The 15,657-nt window shown below is 40.2% G+C and overlaps 1 protein-coding gene across 1 annotated transcript in view; it reads left to right on the forward strand.

Annotated features, from left to right (window-relative positions):
• Nucleotides 1-15,657, forward strand: part of DNAH6 (dynein axonemal heavy chain 6) — a 326,626-nt gene that overhangs the window by 116,306 nt on the left and 194,663 nt on the right. The window contains exons 30-33 of the mRNA XM_025353865.1: nucleotides 7,968-8,105; nucleotides 10,690-10,857; nucleotides 13,892-14,040; nucleotides 15,420-15,527. Of these exons, the coding sequence (XP_025209650.1) occupies nucleotides 7,968-8,105; nucleotides 10,690-10,857; nucleotides 13,892-14,040; nucleotides 15,420-15,527 (563 nt within the window). The remainder of the gene's footprint in view (nucleotides 1-7,967; nucleotides 8,106-10,689; nucleotides 10,858-13,891; nucleotides 14,041-15,419; nucleotides 15,528-15,657) is intronic.

The following is a 15,657-nucleotide window of genomic DNA, read 5'->3' on the forward strand; positions in this document are numbered from 1 at the left end:
CTCCGATTTGCTTCTACATTCAGTCTGTTGAGATATGTTTTTTTGGTTGAACATTTGAAGAAAATCTAACCTCACATAGATATAGACTCTGAAAAGACGAATGTTTTAAAGAACTTTTTCAGTTAATTGTTTATACTCTTCTTTGAACTACACCAAAACTTGACAAATGTTAGTTTCTTAAAGGTTATTTGCTATGTAAAAACTGAAATCATATCCACGTCTTTTCATACTCTGTACTCTCATGAGAGAGTGAGAGTGAAAAAAGCATATAACACCTTGGTATTATTATGAAAACACTTTGGCCTCACAGATCCCCTAAAAAAAAGCTCATGGATTTGCAGGAATCCTTGTTTGGCTTTATTTCTTCTGGTGGTTGCTATTTAAACTGTAAAAGCATACATTTGTTTCTATATTTTTATGTACCCACTTTGGACACTATCTGCCAACACATTAAATAGATGAGGATTTTATTAGACACAACTTTGTGTGTCTAATGAAGTTGGACTTTCTGTTTCAACCTCACTTTTACCATGTCAAATTTTATAAAATGTGTATTTTATTCTATAACTAAATTATATCTTCATTGCTTTGTCTGGGGGCTGAACATAAAAATGTAAATCCCTTATACAGCACTTATAATATCAAAGACTGTTCATAGTGGAATTTAATAGAATAATTGGCCCCATAGAGAAAGATCAATACATACATCACAAACCCCTGCCATTCAAAGTAAACGTCCTAAGCTTCAGGGTTAGTGGATCGTGTTTTCTTTCCACTTTGTTCACTTCTTCTAGAACCAATATTTTTCTCATTTTTTATTTTTCACTTTTTATTTTTTATTTTTTATTTTGAGACGGAGTCTCGCTCTGTTGCCCAGGATGCAGTGGCACAATCTCGGCTCACTGCAACCTCCGCTTCCCGGGTTCGAGCAGTTCCCTGCCTCAGCCTCCTGAGTAGCTGGGATTACAGGCGCCCACCACCACGCCCGGCTAATTTTTGTATTTTTAATAGAGAGGGGGTTTCACCATCTTGGCCAGCTTCTGACCTCGTGATCTGCCCACATCACCCTCCCAAGGTGCTGGAATTACAGGTGTGAGCCACTGCACCCAGCCAGAACCATTATTTTTCTAACTTCTGTGTGCTGTGAATCACCCGGAGATATTTATTAAACTACATATTCTGATCTGCAGGTCTGGGGTGGGGCCTGAAATTGTGCATTTCTGACATCCACCAAGGTGGTGCACATCAATACTGGTCCACTTTGAGAAGCTAAGCCCTAGAAGCTAAGCCCTAGACCGTGGTTCTGAGAGCATGAACCCTGAACCAACAGCATTAGCGTCACCTGACAACTTGTTGGAAATGCAAATTATAAAACCCCATGTCAGACCTACTTAATCAGAAACTTTGGAGCTGGAGCACAGCAATGAGAGGCTTTTTTGAAACAAACTTCCAGGTGATTCTGATGCACACTCAGATTTAAGAACCACTGTTCTAGAGTAGATTCAGCTGCCACTGTTCTTTGTATTTCAGTTTTGCATCTTTCTTATATTTTGTTGGAATACTTCCTTGAGCAATTTTTTTCCCATTCAAGTTTATAAATATTCTGTCTTTACTGAGTCATCATACTTGATTGATAATTTGTAGAGGGTGGAATTATAGGTTTAAAATGATTTTCTCACCTGACTTTGAAGGCCTCACTTCATTGTCTTCTAGTATGCATTTTGCTAATGGTAAAACTGATCATGGCTTAATAAATTTTGGAGGTTTAGTAATATTTTGCTTCCTCTCTATCTCCGGCAGCTTATAGGATTTTCTCTTGATCCTCGGTATTGTGAAAATCTACCAGGATGTGTCTACATAAGATAATTTTCTTTATTCATTTGGTTTGTCATTTTGGGAAGCTCTTTAATGGGAAAAATATGTCTTGTCAGCCTAGTGAGACCTTATTTTATTGCTTCTTTGCTTATCATTTTGTCTCTGTTCTCTGCTCTGGGCCTCCTACTTCTGTTCTCCACTTCTCTTAAATACTCTCATATTTTCTCTTGCTTGTTGCTATTTTCTTGTATTTGTTTAGATTGCTAAACACATAAACACACTTATTTTACATTTTAAGCAACAATAAGAAAAAATAAACTTATTGAAAGGTTACTTAGATAGTGGGATATCTCACGGAATCCAGAGAAGAGTTGAGCATGACTCAGGCTGAGTAGGAACGAGGGCAGCCAACTCCTTGGCATTGGGAACTTTAGAGCCTTCTCTCTAGAGCCTTGCAGAGAAAACAGCAGGGTCATATTTCAAATTTTGAAAGTAGGATTCTAACTGGCAAAGTGGGTTCAAGTGATCACCCCTAGATTCATAAGCAATAGCCAGAAGAAGAGGGTATAACCTGACTCATACAGGCATGGATGGCTGTTGAGAGTTAGATGTGGTACACAGTTTCCAGAGAAAGAGGAATGGTATCCTCTAAGGGTTTCTGCAACATAAGATTTCTAAGCAAAACGAGATTGTCTCCAAGGGCTATTCTTTTCTGCCTTAAATGTCCCTTCATGTGTGGATGTTCCCCAGGGCTCTGACCAATCCCCTTTTCCTGTTTTCTCTACCTGCTTTTTCCAGTTCCTGACAACTTTGTAAGAGAGAGGAGAGATTTGGGCAGAAGGAGGTTACCCTGCAGATCCCTGGTCAGATGTGCTGCCTTTCCTAAGACCTAGTTCCTGCTCCTCCAGGAACTCTCTTGCCCTAAAGTTTTCCTCTGGATTTGGTCTCCTTTGAAACTCTTCCTTTCTACAAAAAGCAAACGAAACACTCAAGCACTGGGCTGAGACTTTGTGTTTACACTCAGGAGAAGGCATATTATCTGATTTACCTTCCCAATAGTCCTCTTTGATAGGTGTTGTCATCATTGCACAGATGGGAGTGAGATTTGGACAGTGAAGTAACTCGCCAGCAGTCACCACTAGAAAATGCCAGACAAAGAATTTGAACACGTCTTTTGATTCAAGTCAAATGTTCTCTCCCTTTTTTAAAAAAAGTACATATTATATGCAAATTTAGAAACATAAAAAGATATAGAGAATAAAATAATGAATATCTACTTAGCCACCTCCCAGCTAAGAGATAAAATGTTACCAGCGCACTTGAAATCCTCTGTCTCTCTTCGCCAGAGATAACTTCTATTCTGAATTTGGGGGTTATCATTCACATGTGTGCATATGTATGTGTGTAGTCCTAAATTTAAAACATAGCACCATTTTGTGTGCTACATTCTACATTTTTGTTTTTCCACTGAGCACTTTGTCTATGAGATTCATCCAGGCTAATACTATAGCTCTATTTTTTTAAATTCATTTTCACTGCTCTGTTTTTATGGTTTTTTCTTCTGATAGGTATTTGGGTTGTTTCTAATATAGTATTTGCTACTGTAAGCAATGCTGCAATAAGCATTATTACACAGGCCTCCGGGTGAATGGGTGCATGGTTTATCTGGCTTGGAATATAGGAGTTGGTCTCAAGGTACATATACGTATCATATTGACTCAATAAGGACAAATGCTTCTTCCATGATTGTGGTAATTTATACTCCCTCTGCAAGTGTATAAGAGCTGCCTATGCTGCACATCTGTGCCCATGCTGTCAGGTTCCATAACTGCTGTCAGTCTGAGGAGTATGAAATGGTATACCATCATTGCTAAAACCATTAAAGACTAATTGGAAATTTTATAATGGATGAATCAGGATAGTAATCCACTGATCAATCACAACTTTGACAATCAAAAAATACGTATCTCCTGTTATGATATATAAGCTATGAATTATTCCTGTTCAAAAAAATTTACCTTCAACCTAATGAATCTAATGGAGTCTCTAGATTTAAATACCAGTTTTCAAGAAGTACAGGTGTATGAGATAAAGGAATGTGTTAACACCACAAGAATACAATCAGTTAAATATGGAATCAGGGGAATTCTATAGGGAAAATAACTTACAGACCTTCAAAACTAAATTGCATAAAAGAGAGAGGATTCAGGTAACTGCTATAAATTTAAAGAAATTTAAGAGACACAGTACCCAAATGCAATGTTTGTACCTTGCTTGTATCTTTATCAGAACAAACCAATTGTAAAAGGACAATATCAGTACGATTGAGGAAAATTGAACAAGATATTAAATAATTATTGGGTTTTTCTTTGAGTAGATTAGCAATATTGATATGGGTAATTTGGGGGGTTTTATGTGTTACAGAGTTTATTGTGAAATAATATGATGTCTAGGGTTTGCTTTAAAATATCAACAAAAAATGTTGGAGAGTATTTTGAAAACAGAAGAATGTTGGTAATTGTTAAGCTGGGTGACATATAACTTCTTTCACCTCTTGTGTATGTTTGAAATTTTTCAAAATAAAAGATTTTTTAATAGAAATCATCACAAAATAAAATGATAGAAATAACACCAAAACTTATTTCTAATCGTCAATTAATTGCTACACAATTCATCTCTGAAAAACAAAACAAAACAAAATAACCCCTGACTGCTATCAGCTGAGAGCCAACCTGACTCAGACTATTTGCTTCTCCGGTGGAACACAAACTATTTCACAGGCCACCAACTACAGACCAGGTCACGATGCATCCATTATGGAATGAGATGCCATAATCGTGTCTGAGAACACACAAGAATGCTGTCCAAATCACAAAAAATAGTCTAGTATCTCCCTCTCCAGGCTAAGCTGTGTAACTGCTTCACCTTTACCAATGACAGCCTCAGCCAGCTATCCATCAGCCTCCTGTATAATATGATTATGATATCCATCATAAATTTGCCCCTGCTTCCTATCAGCACCTAATCCACAATATTGTGGATTGAATTGTGTCCCCTCAAAATATGTTCAAATCCTCATGCCTAGTATCTGAATGTTACCTAATTTGAGTCTTTACATTTAAAGACTCAGATGTTTAAAATGAGGCCATACTGGAATTCTACGGGCCTTAATCAAATAACTAACTAGTGCCTTTGTAAGAAGAGAAAAATGTGGATATAGACAGAGAGAGAGAAGGCAGCCAAGTGAAGATACACAGGAGGTAGAGATCAGAGTGAAGCAGTACAAGAAGCCAAGGAATCCCAAGGGTTGCTGGCAACCACTAGAAGCTACCAAGAGGCAAGGAAGAATCCTACACCCTAGAACCTTCAGAATGAGCATGGCTTTGTTGATACCTTTATTTCAGACTTCTAGCCTCTAGAACTGTGAGAGAATAAATTTCTGCTGCTTTAAGCCATTCAGTTTATGGCAATTTGTTATAGTAGCTCTTAAAAACTAATAGAGCAAAACCCTTCTTCACTGACCCTTCCCCAGAATTTTCTAACACAGCCCAAATCCTGTGACAAGTCCTCCTGATATCCTTTTACTGAGAGAAACCTTGGTTTCCCACAGAGTGTGGTCTCCCTTATTGCAACGAGTGGTAAACCCAGTTGTGTCTGACTACAGGTGTGTTCCTGGTTATCTTTGGCCTGTAGGCATTGACCCTGTCCTTCACTTTTGTTGAAAACGAAGAATTGGAGATCACCTGACTCGAAAAAGTATTTGTTAACCAGCCAGTTATTGCAAGCTTTCCTGCATTCATGATCAATATTTGGAACTGCTCCTTTGTTTGGCACCCTGGAGGTTTTTGCATCCTGGGGCAATGCACCATCGTAAGATCTGGTTTGGATAAGAGCAAGCCTGCTAGTATCATCTGCTGAGCCTCTACACCTGTGGCACACGTTCACCAAGTCAGCAGCCATGTCAGGGCTGGATTTCAAACCCCCTACTCTCCTCCTCAGCCAGGCACAAACTGCAGAGGCAGGAGTGGCAGAGAGAGTGGGTCATTTTTGAAGAGCAAATGGAAATGAAGAACCACCATGACCACAGACATGTTCTCAAAGAGAAAAATATTAGGAAAAAGTCTGTATCACAGATCAAGATCTGGAATTTTCTTTCTTACTTCCTTTAAAACTGTCTGTTCATAAGTATCCCTTGGGAAGTCTCCACGTATGCCAGGACTTACGTGTATCCTAAGTATGAAGACCATTCCCCTACAATATGGAAGCATTCTGCAGCTTTGTTGTACAGAACACCAACTTGGTCTTTAGTACTGTCCATGAGTATCATTTAGTACTATCATTCCATGAGTTCGTTCAACTTCTCTTACCTTGGCTATATTATTACTAATTTCCAGGGACTGTTTCTTATCTCTGACTAATTTCTTTTTTTAGAGTATCTTGTTTTATTTTAGGAATGTGTTTCCCTCCCAAATCTCTCTGAGGATTCCATTTCAATTTTGTAAAATTAATTTCCGCTCCCTAAATTATCTCCACTTTCTCCAAAGTTGCTCATTAGTTTATTCTTCTCATTCCTTCTCTTTCTTTAATCTTCACCTATTGGTTCGTAAGGACAGATGAAGGACTAATTTAATTAGTGTAAAAAACTTGTTTCCCCTAAATGCCCCTTCCTTGAATGAAAGAGCTACCAAGAGCTCTGCGGGAGTATAGAATGTGTAGCCAGCAGGCTTCTCCACAGAATGTACGCACACCAAGCAGCCAGTAAGTGAGAAAGCCCACATCGAATGCCAAATAATAAGGATTTTCCTTCTAATGTAGTACATTTCAGTGGGTTTCACTTTCTTTTATTATTTTTGAATCTCAGTGACTGAAGTGGAAGTCTGGAACCATCTTTCTCTCCTTGTCTCTGCTTTCCTTATCTCCCAAGCATAATGTCATCTCCCAGTATCTCCTAATATTAATATCTCCCCAAGGCAGATCTCCCCCTTTGTTTATGAGGCAGTCCTTCATTTTAGCCTGGTGGGGATGTCAGCACTAAAGTCTCAAGAGCCCTGTTTACTCTACTTGGGGTGAGAGGAAGGAAGAACAGAGAGAGGAAGGACCCATAGACCCAATCATTCCAAGTGTGGATCTTTGCCTAATTTCCAAATATTTCTGTAGAGCCTATGTCTGCTTTTCTACATGTATGTATTCATGTTGCATGTACTCCAACTTGCATGTATTGATATTGGGTTTGGAGTTTCTTGGAGGCCTCATGAAGGGCATTACTCCCCTCCCTCTGTTTTGGCGCTGCAATTCTCTGTTCTCAGTTGGACAATCTGTTTCCCTATACTTTCCATGTTCCAGCTTTTTTTTTTTTCAAAACTTTCTTCCTGCTGGTTTCCCTTTCCATTATGTTTTTATCAAGCAGGTACAGGTATAAGTGTGGACACAGAAAAGGAGAGAGATATGCACACAGATCTATCAGTCTTTCTGTGATTTGTGGGAATCAGAGGAAGCGGAAGAAGTAGTATGTGTTCAGTTGACCACCTTGAAATTTTAAAACCATTAGTTCTACTACTAAAGAGATAGATATGGTATAACGCAAGATTTATACACATGCTTAACCAATATCTCAAGTGCCCAAAAGAAATGCCACACTTTAGATGGTACATTCTCATTTTCCTCCACCATTAGGATTCTGCTGTAGAAGAAATTAAGAATCGCTGCTATAATCTGCACAGGTGTGCCTTCTGCTCAGTAGTCCTTGTGTGTGTCCACCATGTAGAATATCTTCTAAAGACAATGAAAGCTTCCATTAGTAAAATTTTGCAAGTTTTTTTAAAGTCCTTAAGTTTGTATGTTCCATGTGTTAGATTATTTGAGAATCTGTCAAGTATTTGCAGAGGTGAGTGGAGGTTATAAACAAGAAGGAAAATTGGTCAGATTGTCATTTTGTTTAAAAATAAAACAGATTCAAATCACTTAGAGAGACTCAAAAACATATTTCCTCTTGTAGAAAAGTGTTTACTTCTGACATAGACCCGTATTCACATAAAACTATCGCTTATTTGCAGATACCATCTCTTTTTTCTTTAATATTTCAGCTCAAAATTTAATTTTTGAAGGCGTTGAACTACGCAATGCAAAGTTGAACTGCTTTATTTTGATTTCAGATGATGGGGCGCTTCTTCAGTGGCTTGGCACAGTCAGGGGCCTGGTGCTGCTTTGATGAATTTAATCGAATTGACATAGAAGTTCTGTCCGTCATTGCGCAGCAACTCATTACCATTAGGAACGCCAAAGCGGCAAAGGTAAGGCACTGGGCAATCGACTTTCAAGGTAGCAATCCTTAAGTTTGTCATTAACTCACAGAATGTTACATTTTAGGAAAGAGATGCTGAAAATGTTAGGGAGGAGTCCTGGGGAGCTCAAGGGGACTTGGCTCTCCAGAGCTCACTGGACTGGAAAAATCCAAGGAATATGGGGTGAGATGAAGATACTGAGTGGTCCTATTATTTAAAATTTGTTTGAGCCCCTTATAAGCATGCCTCTAGAGAAGGAATTTCATATTCAGAAGCGAATGGCAATGAAGGTTGGGACCAAGTCTCTACCACTCTGTGTTGACCTTTGGAGATCTGGTCACAATGGGCAGCACTGGTGTACAGCCTCTACAAACCAAAACAGCACTGCTCCAAGCCCTGTGAGGGCCCCCACTACTCCCTTGGCCCTTTCCAAAGAGCGCCAGACCTCCTCTCGATCCACCAATAAGGGTTCATCCTGGCACAGCACGGGGGACTCTGGACTCAGCTCTAGCTCCAGAGGCAGAGGCTATCTCGTTGGAAGGTGCCCTGATAAGAGTTGTTAAATATTTTGATTATCGCCCTCTGCAAAAAAGCGAACTATATAACTAATCAAAAGCAATCATGACTTGGACTATAGTGAGCTACTAAATTGTGTAAGTTATTGTGGTATGTGCTCACACTTGTTTCATCTTACACCAAACCTATGTGAAGTATATGTCATTTCCCCCAAGGTAATAGGTGAAAAGAATTCAAAGTTTAAAACCTATTTTCATATACATCAAAAATTATCAGACCCTAAAGTCTAAGCTCCCTTACCTGGACACCCTCATGTTCCTGCATACTCTGGGGAGGCCTACATTAAATGCAAGATCTTTAAATAGAGAGCTAGCGTACTCTATATTATGCAAGTTATTATCATCTAGTTGAGCAGTTCAGTGACAGCAAAGTATATGAAGTAAGGGGACAGGGACCAGAGAGAGTAGAGGCAGAACTGAAGCTTTGCCCCCTGGAGAGCAGCCACGTGAGGGCAGAGAAAGACAGGAGAGCATCTGCAGATAACCAGCCTCGTCCTCAAGCTGCCAGTGCCAAATAAGACCGTTGGAGTGGGGTATATAACTTGAAATAGATAAACTAAACCACAGAAATTGAGAGGTTTGCTAGCACAAGCAATCATTCAGCAGCAGCAGAAAAGGTCTCCAGTTGTACCATCCAAATGTGCCCTACTCCATCCTGATCTTCCCTGTATTCCTCATGTCTGTTGATAGCACCTTCATCTAGTGGCCCAACTAGAAACCTGACACTCACCTTGGATTTGACCCATCACTGTCAATCCCAGAATCTAAGCCATCACCAAATCCTGTTAATTTTATCTACTAGATGCCTCTCCTCCCCACTTACACCTCTTGAATTCTGGCTCTCATCGTGTCCCCAGTGATCATTCCTTACTAATCTCCCTGTCTGTAGCCTGTCCAACCTCTCTGCTGCCAACTTCAATCCTATCACTCTGCTTAAAAGTCTTCTCTGCTTCCCCACAAACATGGGACAAAATCTAAATTATTTAGTTTAGTGTGCAAGACTCCTGATGCTCAGGCCCAGCTTAGCTATGCTTTCTGGAACTTTGCCCTTTAGCAAACTAAATTGCTAGTCATTTCTGGAACATGCAGTGTTGTTTCTTGCTCCTGCTCACTTTTCCTGGAATGGCTGCCCCTGTTCCTTCACCTGAAACATCATTCTTCCTTCTTCAGATCCCAAGCAGGTTGCCTACTGCCCCCATGGGCTTTGCACACACCTGCACTGTAGCATGTGTTGCACTGTGTGGTCGTGGCTTCCAGGTTGATTGCAGACAGCAAGCCTGGGAGTTTCTGGTGATCTCAAGAGTGAGGCTCCTTCAGCTGTGTGCCTCCATGCCTCACTTATTGCCTCACCTATTGCCTCACCTGCAACAGGCACTCAACAAGTGTTTGCTGTTAAGTAAAAGTGAAGGGGTGGTGACAAAAACAGTGACAGTGGGGCCTCAACAATTCAAGAACTAAGATTAGATTGAAATTTCTTGGGGAATACCAGAAAGTGGGAGTGGAGAAGGTTTAATGGTCAGTAAGTCCAAGATGAATTTAAAATTAGTGGGGCATGGCGGGGCATGCCTGTGGTCCCACCTACTTGGCAGGCTGAGGTATGAGGTGGGAGGATTGCTTGAGCCTGAGATGTCAAGGCTGCAGTGAGCTCTGATCATGCCACTTACACTCCAACCTGGGAGACAAAGCAAGACCCTGTCTCAAAAAAAGAAAAAAAAAGAAAGTTGAATTGAAGAGGCTCAGTAAATGTTCAGGCCTAGAAGATTTCAGGACTTGACTAGGAAGGAAAAGACAATTTGGGCAAGTCAGGTGCAGGGAGGCAGAAATCAGGAAACACAGAGCCCAGAAGATATTGGAAATAGACAGGACAGAATCAGAAATGTTCCCTGTTGTCCAACAATGGTGTTCAGTAGTCTTTGCTTTAGTGCTTCATTACATGAGTCTTGCATTTGAGTGATAATTAGGTAAAAAATTTTACAAGTGTCTGGAAGAGTGTTAACCTATATTTTATCTTCGAACAGCTCTCTAGATTCATGTTTGAGGGGAGGGAAATAAAGTTGGTGATGACTTGTGCAGCCTTCATCACAATGAATCCTGGCTATGCAGGCAGAACTGAATTGCCAGATAATTTGAAAGCCCTGTTTAGACCATTTGCGATGATGGTTCCAAATTATGCCTTGATTGCAGAGGTGAGCATCACATTATAAAGCAGTAGAAATGTAAACTTGTTTCTTTTATTTACCATTCAATTCTACCAAGGTACAAAGTTTCCTTTATGAATGCCACAAGTAATGGTTATACATTATTAAGTGTAGATACAATTGTTATCACATGGAATGTTAAGTCCTGCATGTTTGTTTGTTTACTGCTATATCCGTAATACCCAGAATGATATCTGGAATATGATAGGCCCCTAAAACTGGAAAGAATCAATGAGTTTAATTAACCAGTTCATTGGGGTTTTTCAGTTCCTCTCTAGGAATTAAAATGTCTGGATTAGCTACAAAAACACAAATTATTTTTATTTCTCTTTGCACATTATTTTTTACTGGAGTCAAGGGATGTTGAGTAGTAGCCTCCTCACTATGAGGTGGGTGGAGATGGGCTTATAAGTCTGTATCAACTTAGTCAAAAAATAGTAATCATTAACAAATTAATTATTTATAATCATGTTTGTTTTTTCTGTATCCACTTAGGCATCTTTCTATTTAAACGGGCTTTAAATAGCCAAGAATTTAAATGCTAGCCAAAAATTGATGTATTTGACCAAGCACAGTGGCTCAGGCCTGTAATCCCAGCACTTTGGGGGGCCAAAGCGGGAGGATTGCTTGAGTCCAGGAGTTAGAGGCCAGCCTGGGCAACATGGTGAAATCCCTTCCCTACCAAAAATATAAAAATTAGCCAGTCTCATAACCCAGTCTCAAAATAAATAAATAAATATTTAATTAATTAAAATAAAATAATTTTTTAAAAAATAATTGATATATTTAAATTTTGCACTTTTTTAAAAAAAAGAAATAGGGTCTCACTAGGCTGCCCTGGCTGGAACCAAACAGAGGTCAAGCAATCCTCCCACCTCAGCCTCTGAGTAGTTGGGACTACAGGCACATGGTACTACATCCAGCTAAATGTTACACATATTTTTCATGGCACTTTTTATTGAGGTATAATTTATACACAATAAAGAGCACAGCTCATAAGGGTGTCGCTCAGTGAGTTCTTACGCATGCATTCATCTGTGTGACCACGAAGACCAAAATATAAGGCATTTTTAGGACTCCAGAAGGCCCCTTGTGTACTCAATGCTGCATTTCTTAAGAAGGGACACTACCCCTTTAGAATGGAATTTCTCAGAAAATTTCTGTGATAACAGCTAATTTTAAATATTCTTCTATGTGAAGTAAAAGTAATTGCTAAAGAATAGAATAGACTGTTCCAAATCCTATCATTAGAAAAATTACAACCTATATTAGTGTATTAGGTCTTTCTTACATTGCCATAAAGAAATACCTGAGACTGGGTAATTTATAAAGAAAAGAGGTTTAATTGGCTCGTGGTTCTGCAGGCTGTACAGAAAGTGTGGTGCTGGCATCTACTTGGCTTCTAGGGTGGCCTTAAGGAGCTTTTACTCATGGTGGAAGGTGAAGTGGGAGCAGGCACTGCACGTAGTGAAAACAGGAACAAGAGAGAAAGAGTGGGTTGGGGGGTGCCCCACACTTTTCAATGACCAGATCTCAGAATTCACTTACTATTGCAAAGCAGCACCAAGCCATGAGGGATCCAGGATCCACCCCCATGACCCAGACACCTCCCATCAGCCCCCACCTTCAGCACTGGGAATTATAATCCAATGTGAGATTTGGGCGAGGATAAATATCAAAACTATGTCAATTAGTATAATGCTTACGGCAGCTCAGGGGTCTGCCATACCCACTGTGGGCATGGTGGGGTGGGGGGCAGGTAAGGCAGGTAGTATCTTTACTCTTGACCCTTCCTGCAAACAGAGACAATAAATGACTTGCTCAGTGTCCCAACCTGGTAGGAAGAAAACCAAGCTGAGAGCCCAGTCCAACATGTCCACATCTCATGCTTTGTCCTATTGTTATGTTACTCAGTAATGGATTGGACAAATTTAAAAGTCTAGTCTTCTGAGTGCTATTCCTATTATTTTTAGAGTTTAAATGAATTAGATTCTGTTGCCAGTATTTTTTTTTTTTTTTTTTTTTTTTGAGACAGAGTCTGGCTGTGTCACCCAGGCTGGAGTGCAATGGCACTATCTCAGCTCACTGCAACCTCTGCCTCCCAGGTTTAAGCAAGTCTCCTGCCTTAGCCTCCTGAGTAGCTGGGATTACAGGCTTCTGCCACCATGCCCGGCTAATTTTTTGTATTTTTAGTAGAGATGGAGTTTCACCATGTTGGTCAGGCTGGTCTCAAATTCCTGACCTCAAGTGACTCACCCATCTCAGTCTCCCAAAGTGCTGGGATTACAGACGTGAGCCACTGCACCCAGCCTGTCAGTAAATATTTTTAATCACCTACTGTGTGCAGAGCACTGTGCTAATCAGCAGGGATAGGTCTGTAAACAAAACAGACACCAGTAAAAAGTCGGCCTCATTCTAAATTCTGCATCTGAAGCCAACTGCAGTGTTTCAGGCAGATTATACATAGAAAAAAGGGTCTGCATCCAGCTCCACTGTCAAAGACACTAAGCATCATCTGATTCATTTAATCAAGGTTGCAGAAACTTGTCAGAAGAAAGGCAGAGGAGAGGCTGACAATCTTTGCATGGCTTCCCTTGACTCCTCAGGAAACTAAGAGAGCTAGTAGCAATCACCTTCCACTAGGGTGGTGTTCCTGTCGGATCAGAGAAGCTCAGTTGTTGCTTTTGTGCTCAGGCCTAATGACACCATCCAACTTTCACGATGGGAACATTTTCAAAAGCTGGGCTCTTCTGTTCCTTGAACCAAATATTCCCAAAGCTACATCTTCATCTACAGATGGAAAACAGAATCAGTGCCTAGGTATCCCCATACAATATTCTGCCTTCCAGTTTCCTGTGGCACAGAAAGCCTTTTTCCCTTCAATGTTTATGTTTCTTTATTAAAGGACATAACAACTTGGGAAGGTATAATGCTTAGAGTCAATTTTTACTATGTTGGTATCATGCTAATACATTGTTATCAATACAATGTAATAAGCATTGCATTATTTTTTCTATTCTAGGTAATTCTATATTCTGAAGGATTTGAATCCAGTAAAATATTAGCAAGAAAAATGACTCAGATGTATAAGCTTTGCAGTGAGCAGCTGTCTCAGCAGGATCACTACGACTTTGGCATGAGAGCTGTGAAGTCTGTCTTGGTCATGGCTGGGTAAGAAACCAAAGTAGTCGAGTGAAATCCCAAACCATGTGATCAAATGCACTGAATGGGTAACTCAGGAAAGGCTCTCATACAGTCAGTGATTAGTAAATGTTGGCTGCTGCTGTTGTCATCATTCTTACCTTGACGCTCCTATGACAAAGTGACACAGGCTGTCTCTCCTCATCCCATGACAGTTCTTCACTGTGAGTCCTAACATGGTTGTCCTCGATGGAAACTGATCTCCAACTAGGCTTTGGAGAACATTAACTTCCCCTGAACTCAAATTCAAACACTGGGTTTTTGTTTACAAAAGCCTTTACTACCTTAAGATGGTATGACTAGACTTAAAAGACACACAGTCTGTTATGCATATGCAACAAAGCCAGTCATACATGTTGCCTGAGAAAGCCTCAGGAGTTTAAAGAAACTTCATCATTCCCATTCAGTTCAGCTTATGTCTTAGATTTCATCTCTGTCTTTATAATATAGCCCAAGCCTAAACTTTTTTCTAGTATCTAGTAAAGAAAGAATCTTTCCTCTTCTCAGGCCCCAACTTTTCTCTTTATAATTTCTTGAAACTACTATATCTGGAATCCCCAACTTGTCCAGAGCCTCTGAGGAGACCTATTTTATCTCTAGTCATTCCTTTCAGGCCATGACTCATTGGCTCAGGTTCTGCACATCCAGGAACCCTCTGCCTGGCTCCTGCATCACTGGGCTCTGCACGAATCTCCCTGCACTTTTCTACCCTCTGTTCTATCTTTTAACCTCTCAGATATAGTATGTCCCCTCTTTACAGGATGGCCATTTCAGGACTAGGAATACTAAGAAGTTGAGATACACTTGCACTGAAGGAGCACAACTACAGTCCAGTGAGTCACAGAGACGGACCAATGTGCAGTCATGTAGCTGCGATGCAGGGAGGGCAGCAACAGGGCTGCACCCACTCAAGGTTCGCTGAGAAGGAGGATAGAGGACAGGAGCTTTCTAGCAAAGGGAGCCACTGGGCTGGGTTTTGAGGGGAAAAATAAGAGCAGGCAAAGAACAAGGCAAGATATTCTGGGCAGACTGAAAAGAAAATCACAGACATAGGAATCGTCATGATGTATTCAAGGAACTATAAATTCAGGTTGAATAACATTGGGATTGGGGAGGATGTTGAGAAGATGTCCTTGTCATTCTCTTCAAGGCTGCATAGCCATTGCAGGACTTGTCAGTGTGCTCTGATGGAGATGAACGCTGAGCACACAAGGGAAAATGATCCTCTCCTTCTAGCAGGAATCCTCAGGGGAAGGTCTCTGCCCTCCCTACAGGTTTAGAAAATCACATTCAACCTTATGTTCTTGTGATATGCCTTTAAATATTCCAAAATATTCCTTTAAATTTAGATCTTTAAAAAGAGAAAACCCAAACCTAAATGAAGATGTGGTGTTGATAAGAGCTTTACGAGACTCCAATTTGCCAAAATTTCTAACAGATGATGCTCTTCTGTTCAGGTAAGTTTCTAGACGTTACCAAGTAAAGCGTGGCTATCACGTAGTGGCAAATGGTAGTCTTTTCTTCAATTATTTCTTTCTCTAACAAACTGAAAACTTTCCCATCTTTTCTGGAGAAACTTATTTCGCA

Source organism: Theropithecus gelada, chromosome 13, assembly GCF_003255815.1.
Source record: "Theropithecus gelada isolate Dixy chromosome 13, Tgel_1.0, whole genome shotgun sequence".
NCBI lineage: Eukaryota > Metazoa > Chordata > Mammalia > Primates > Cercopithecidae > Theropithecus > Theropithecus gelada.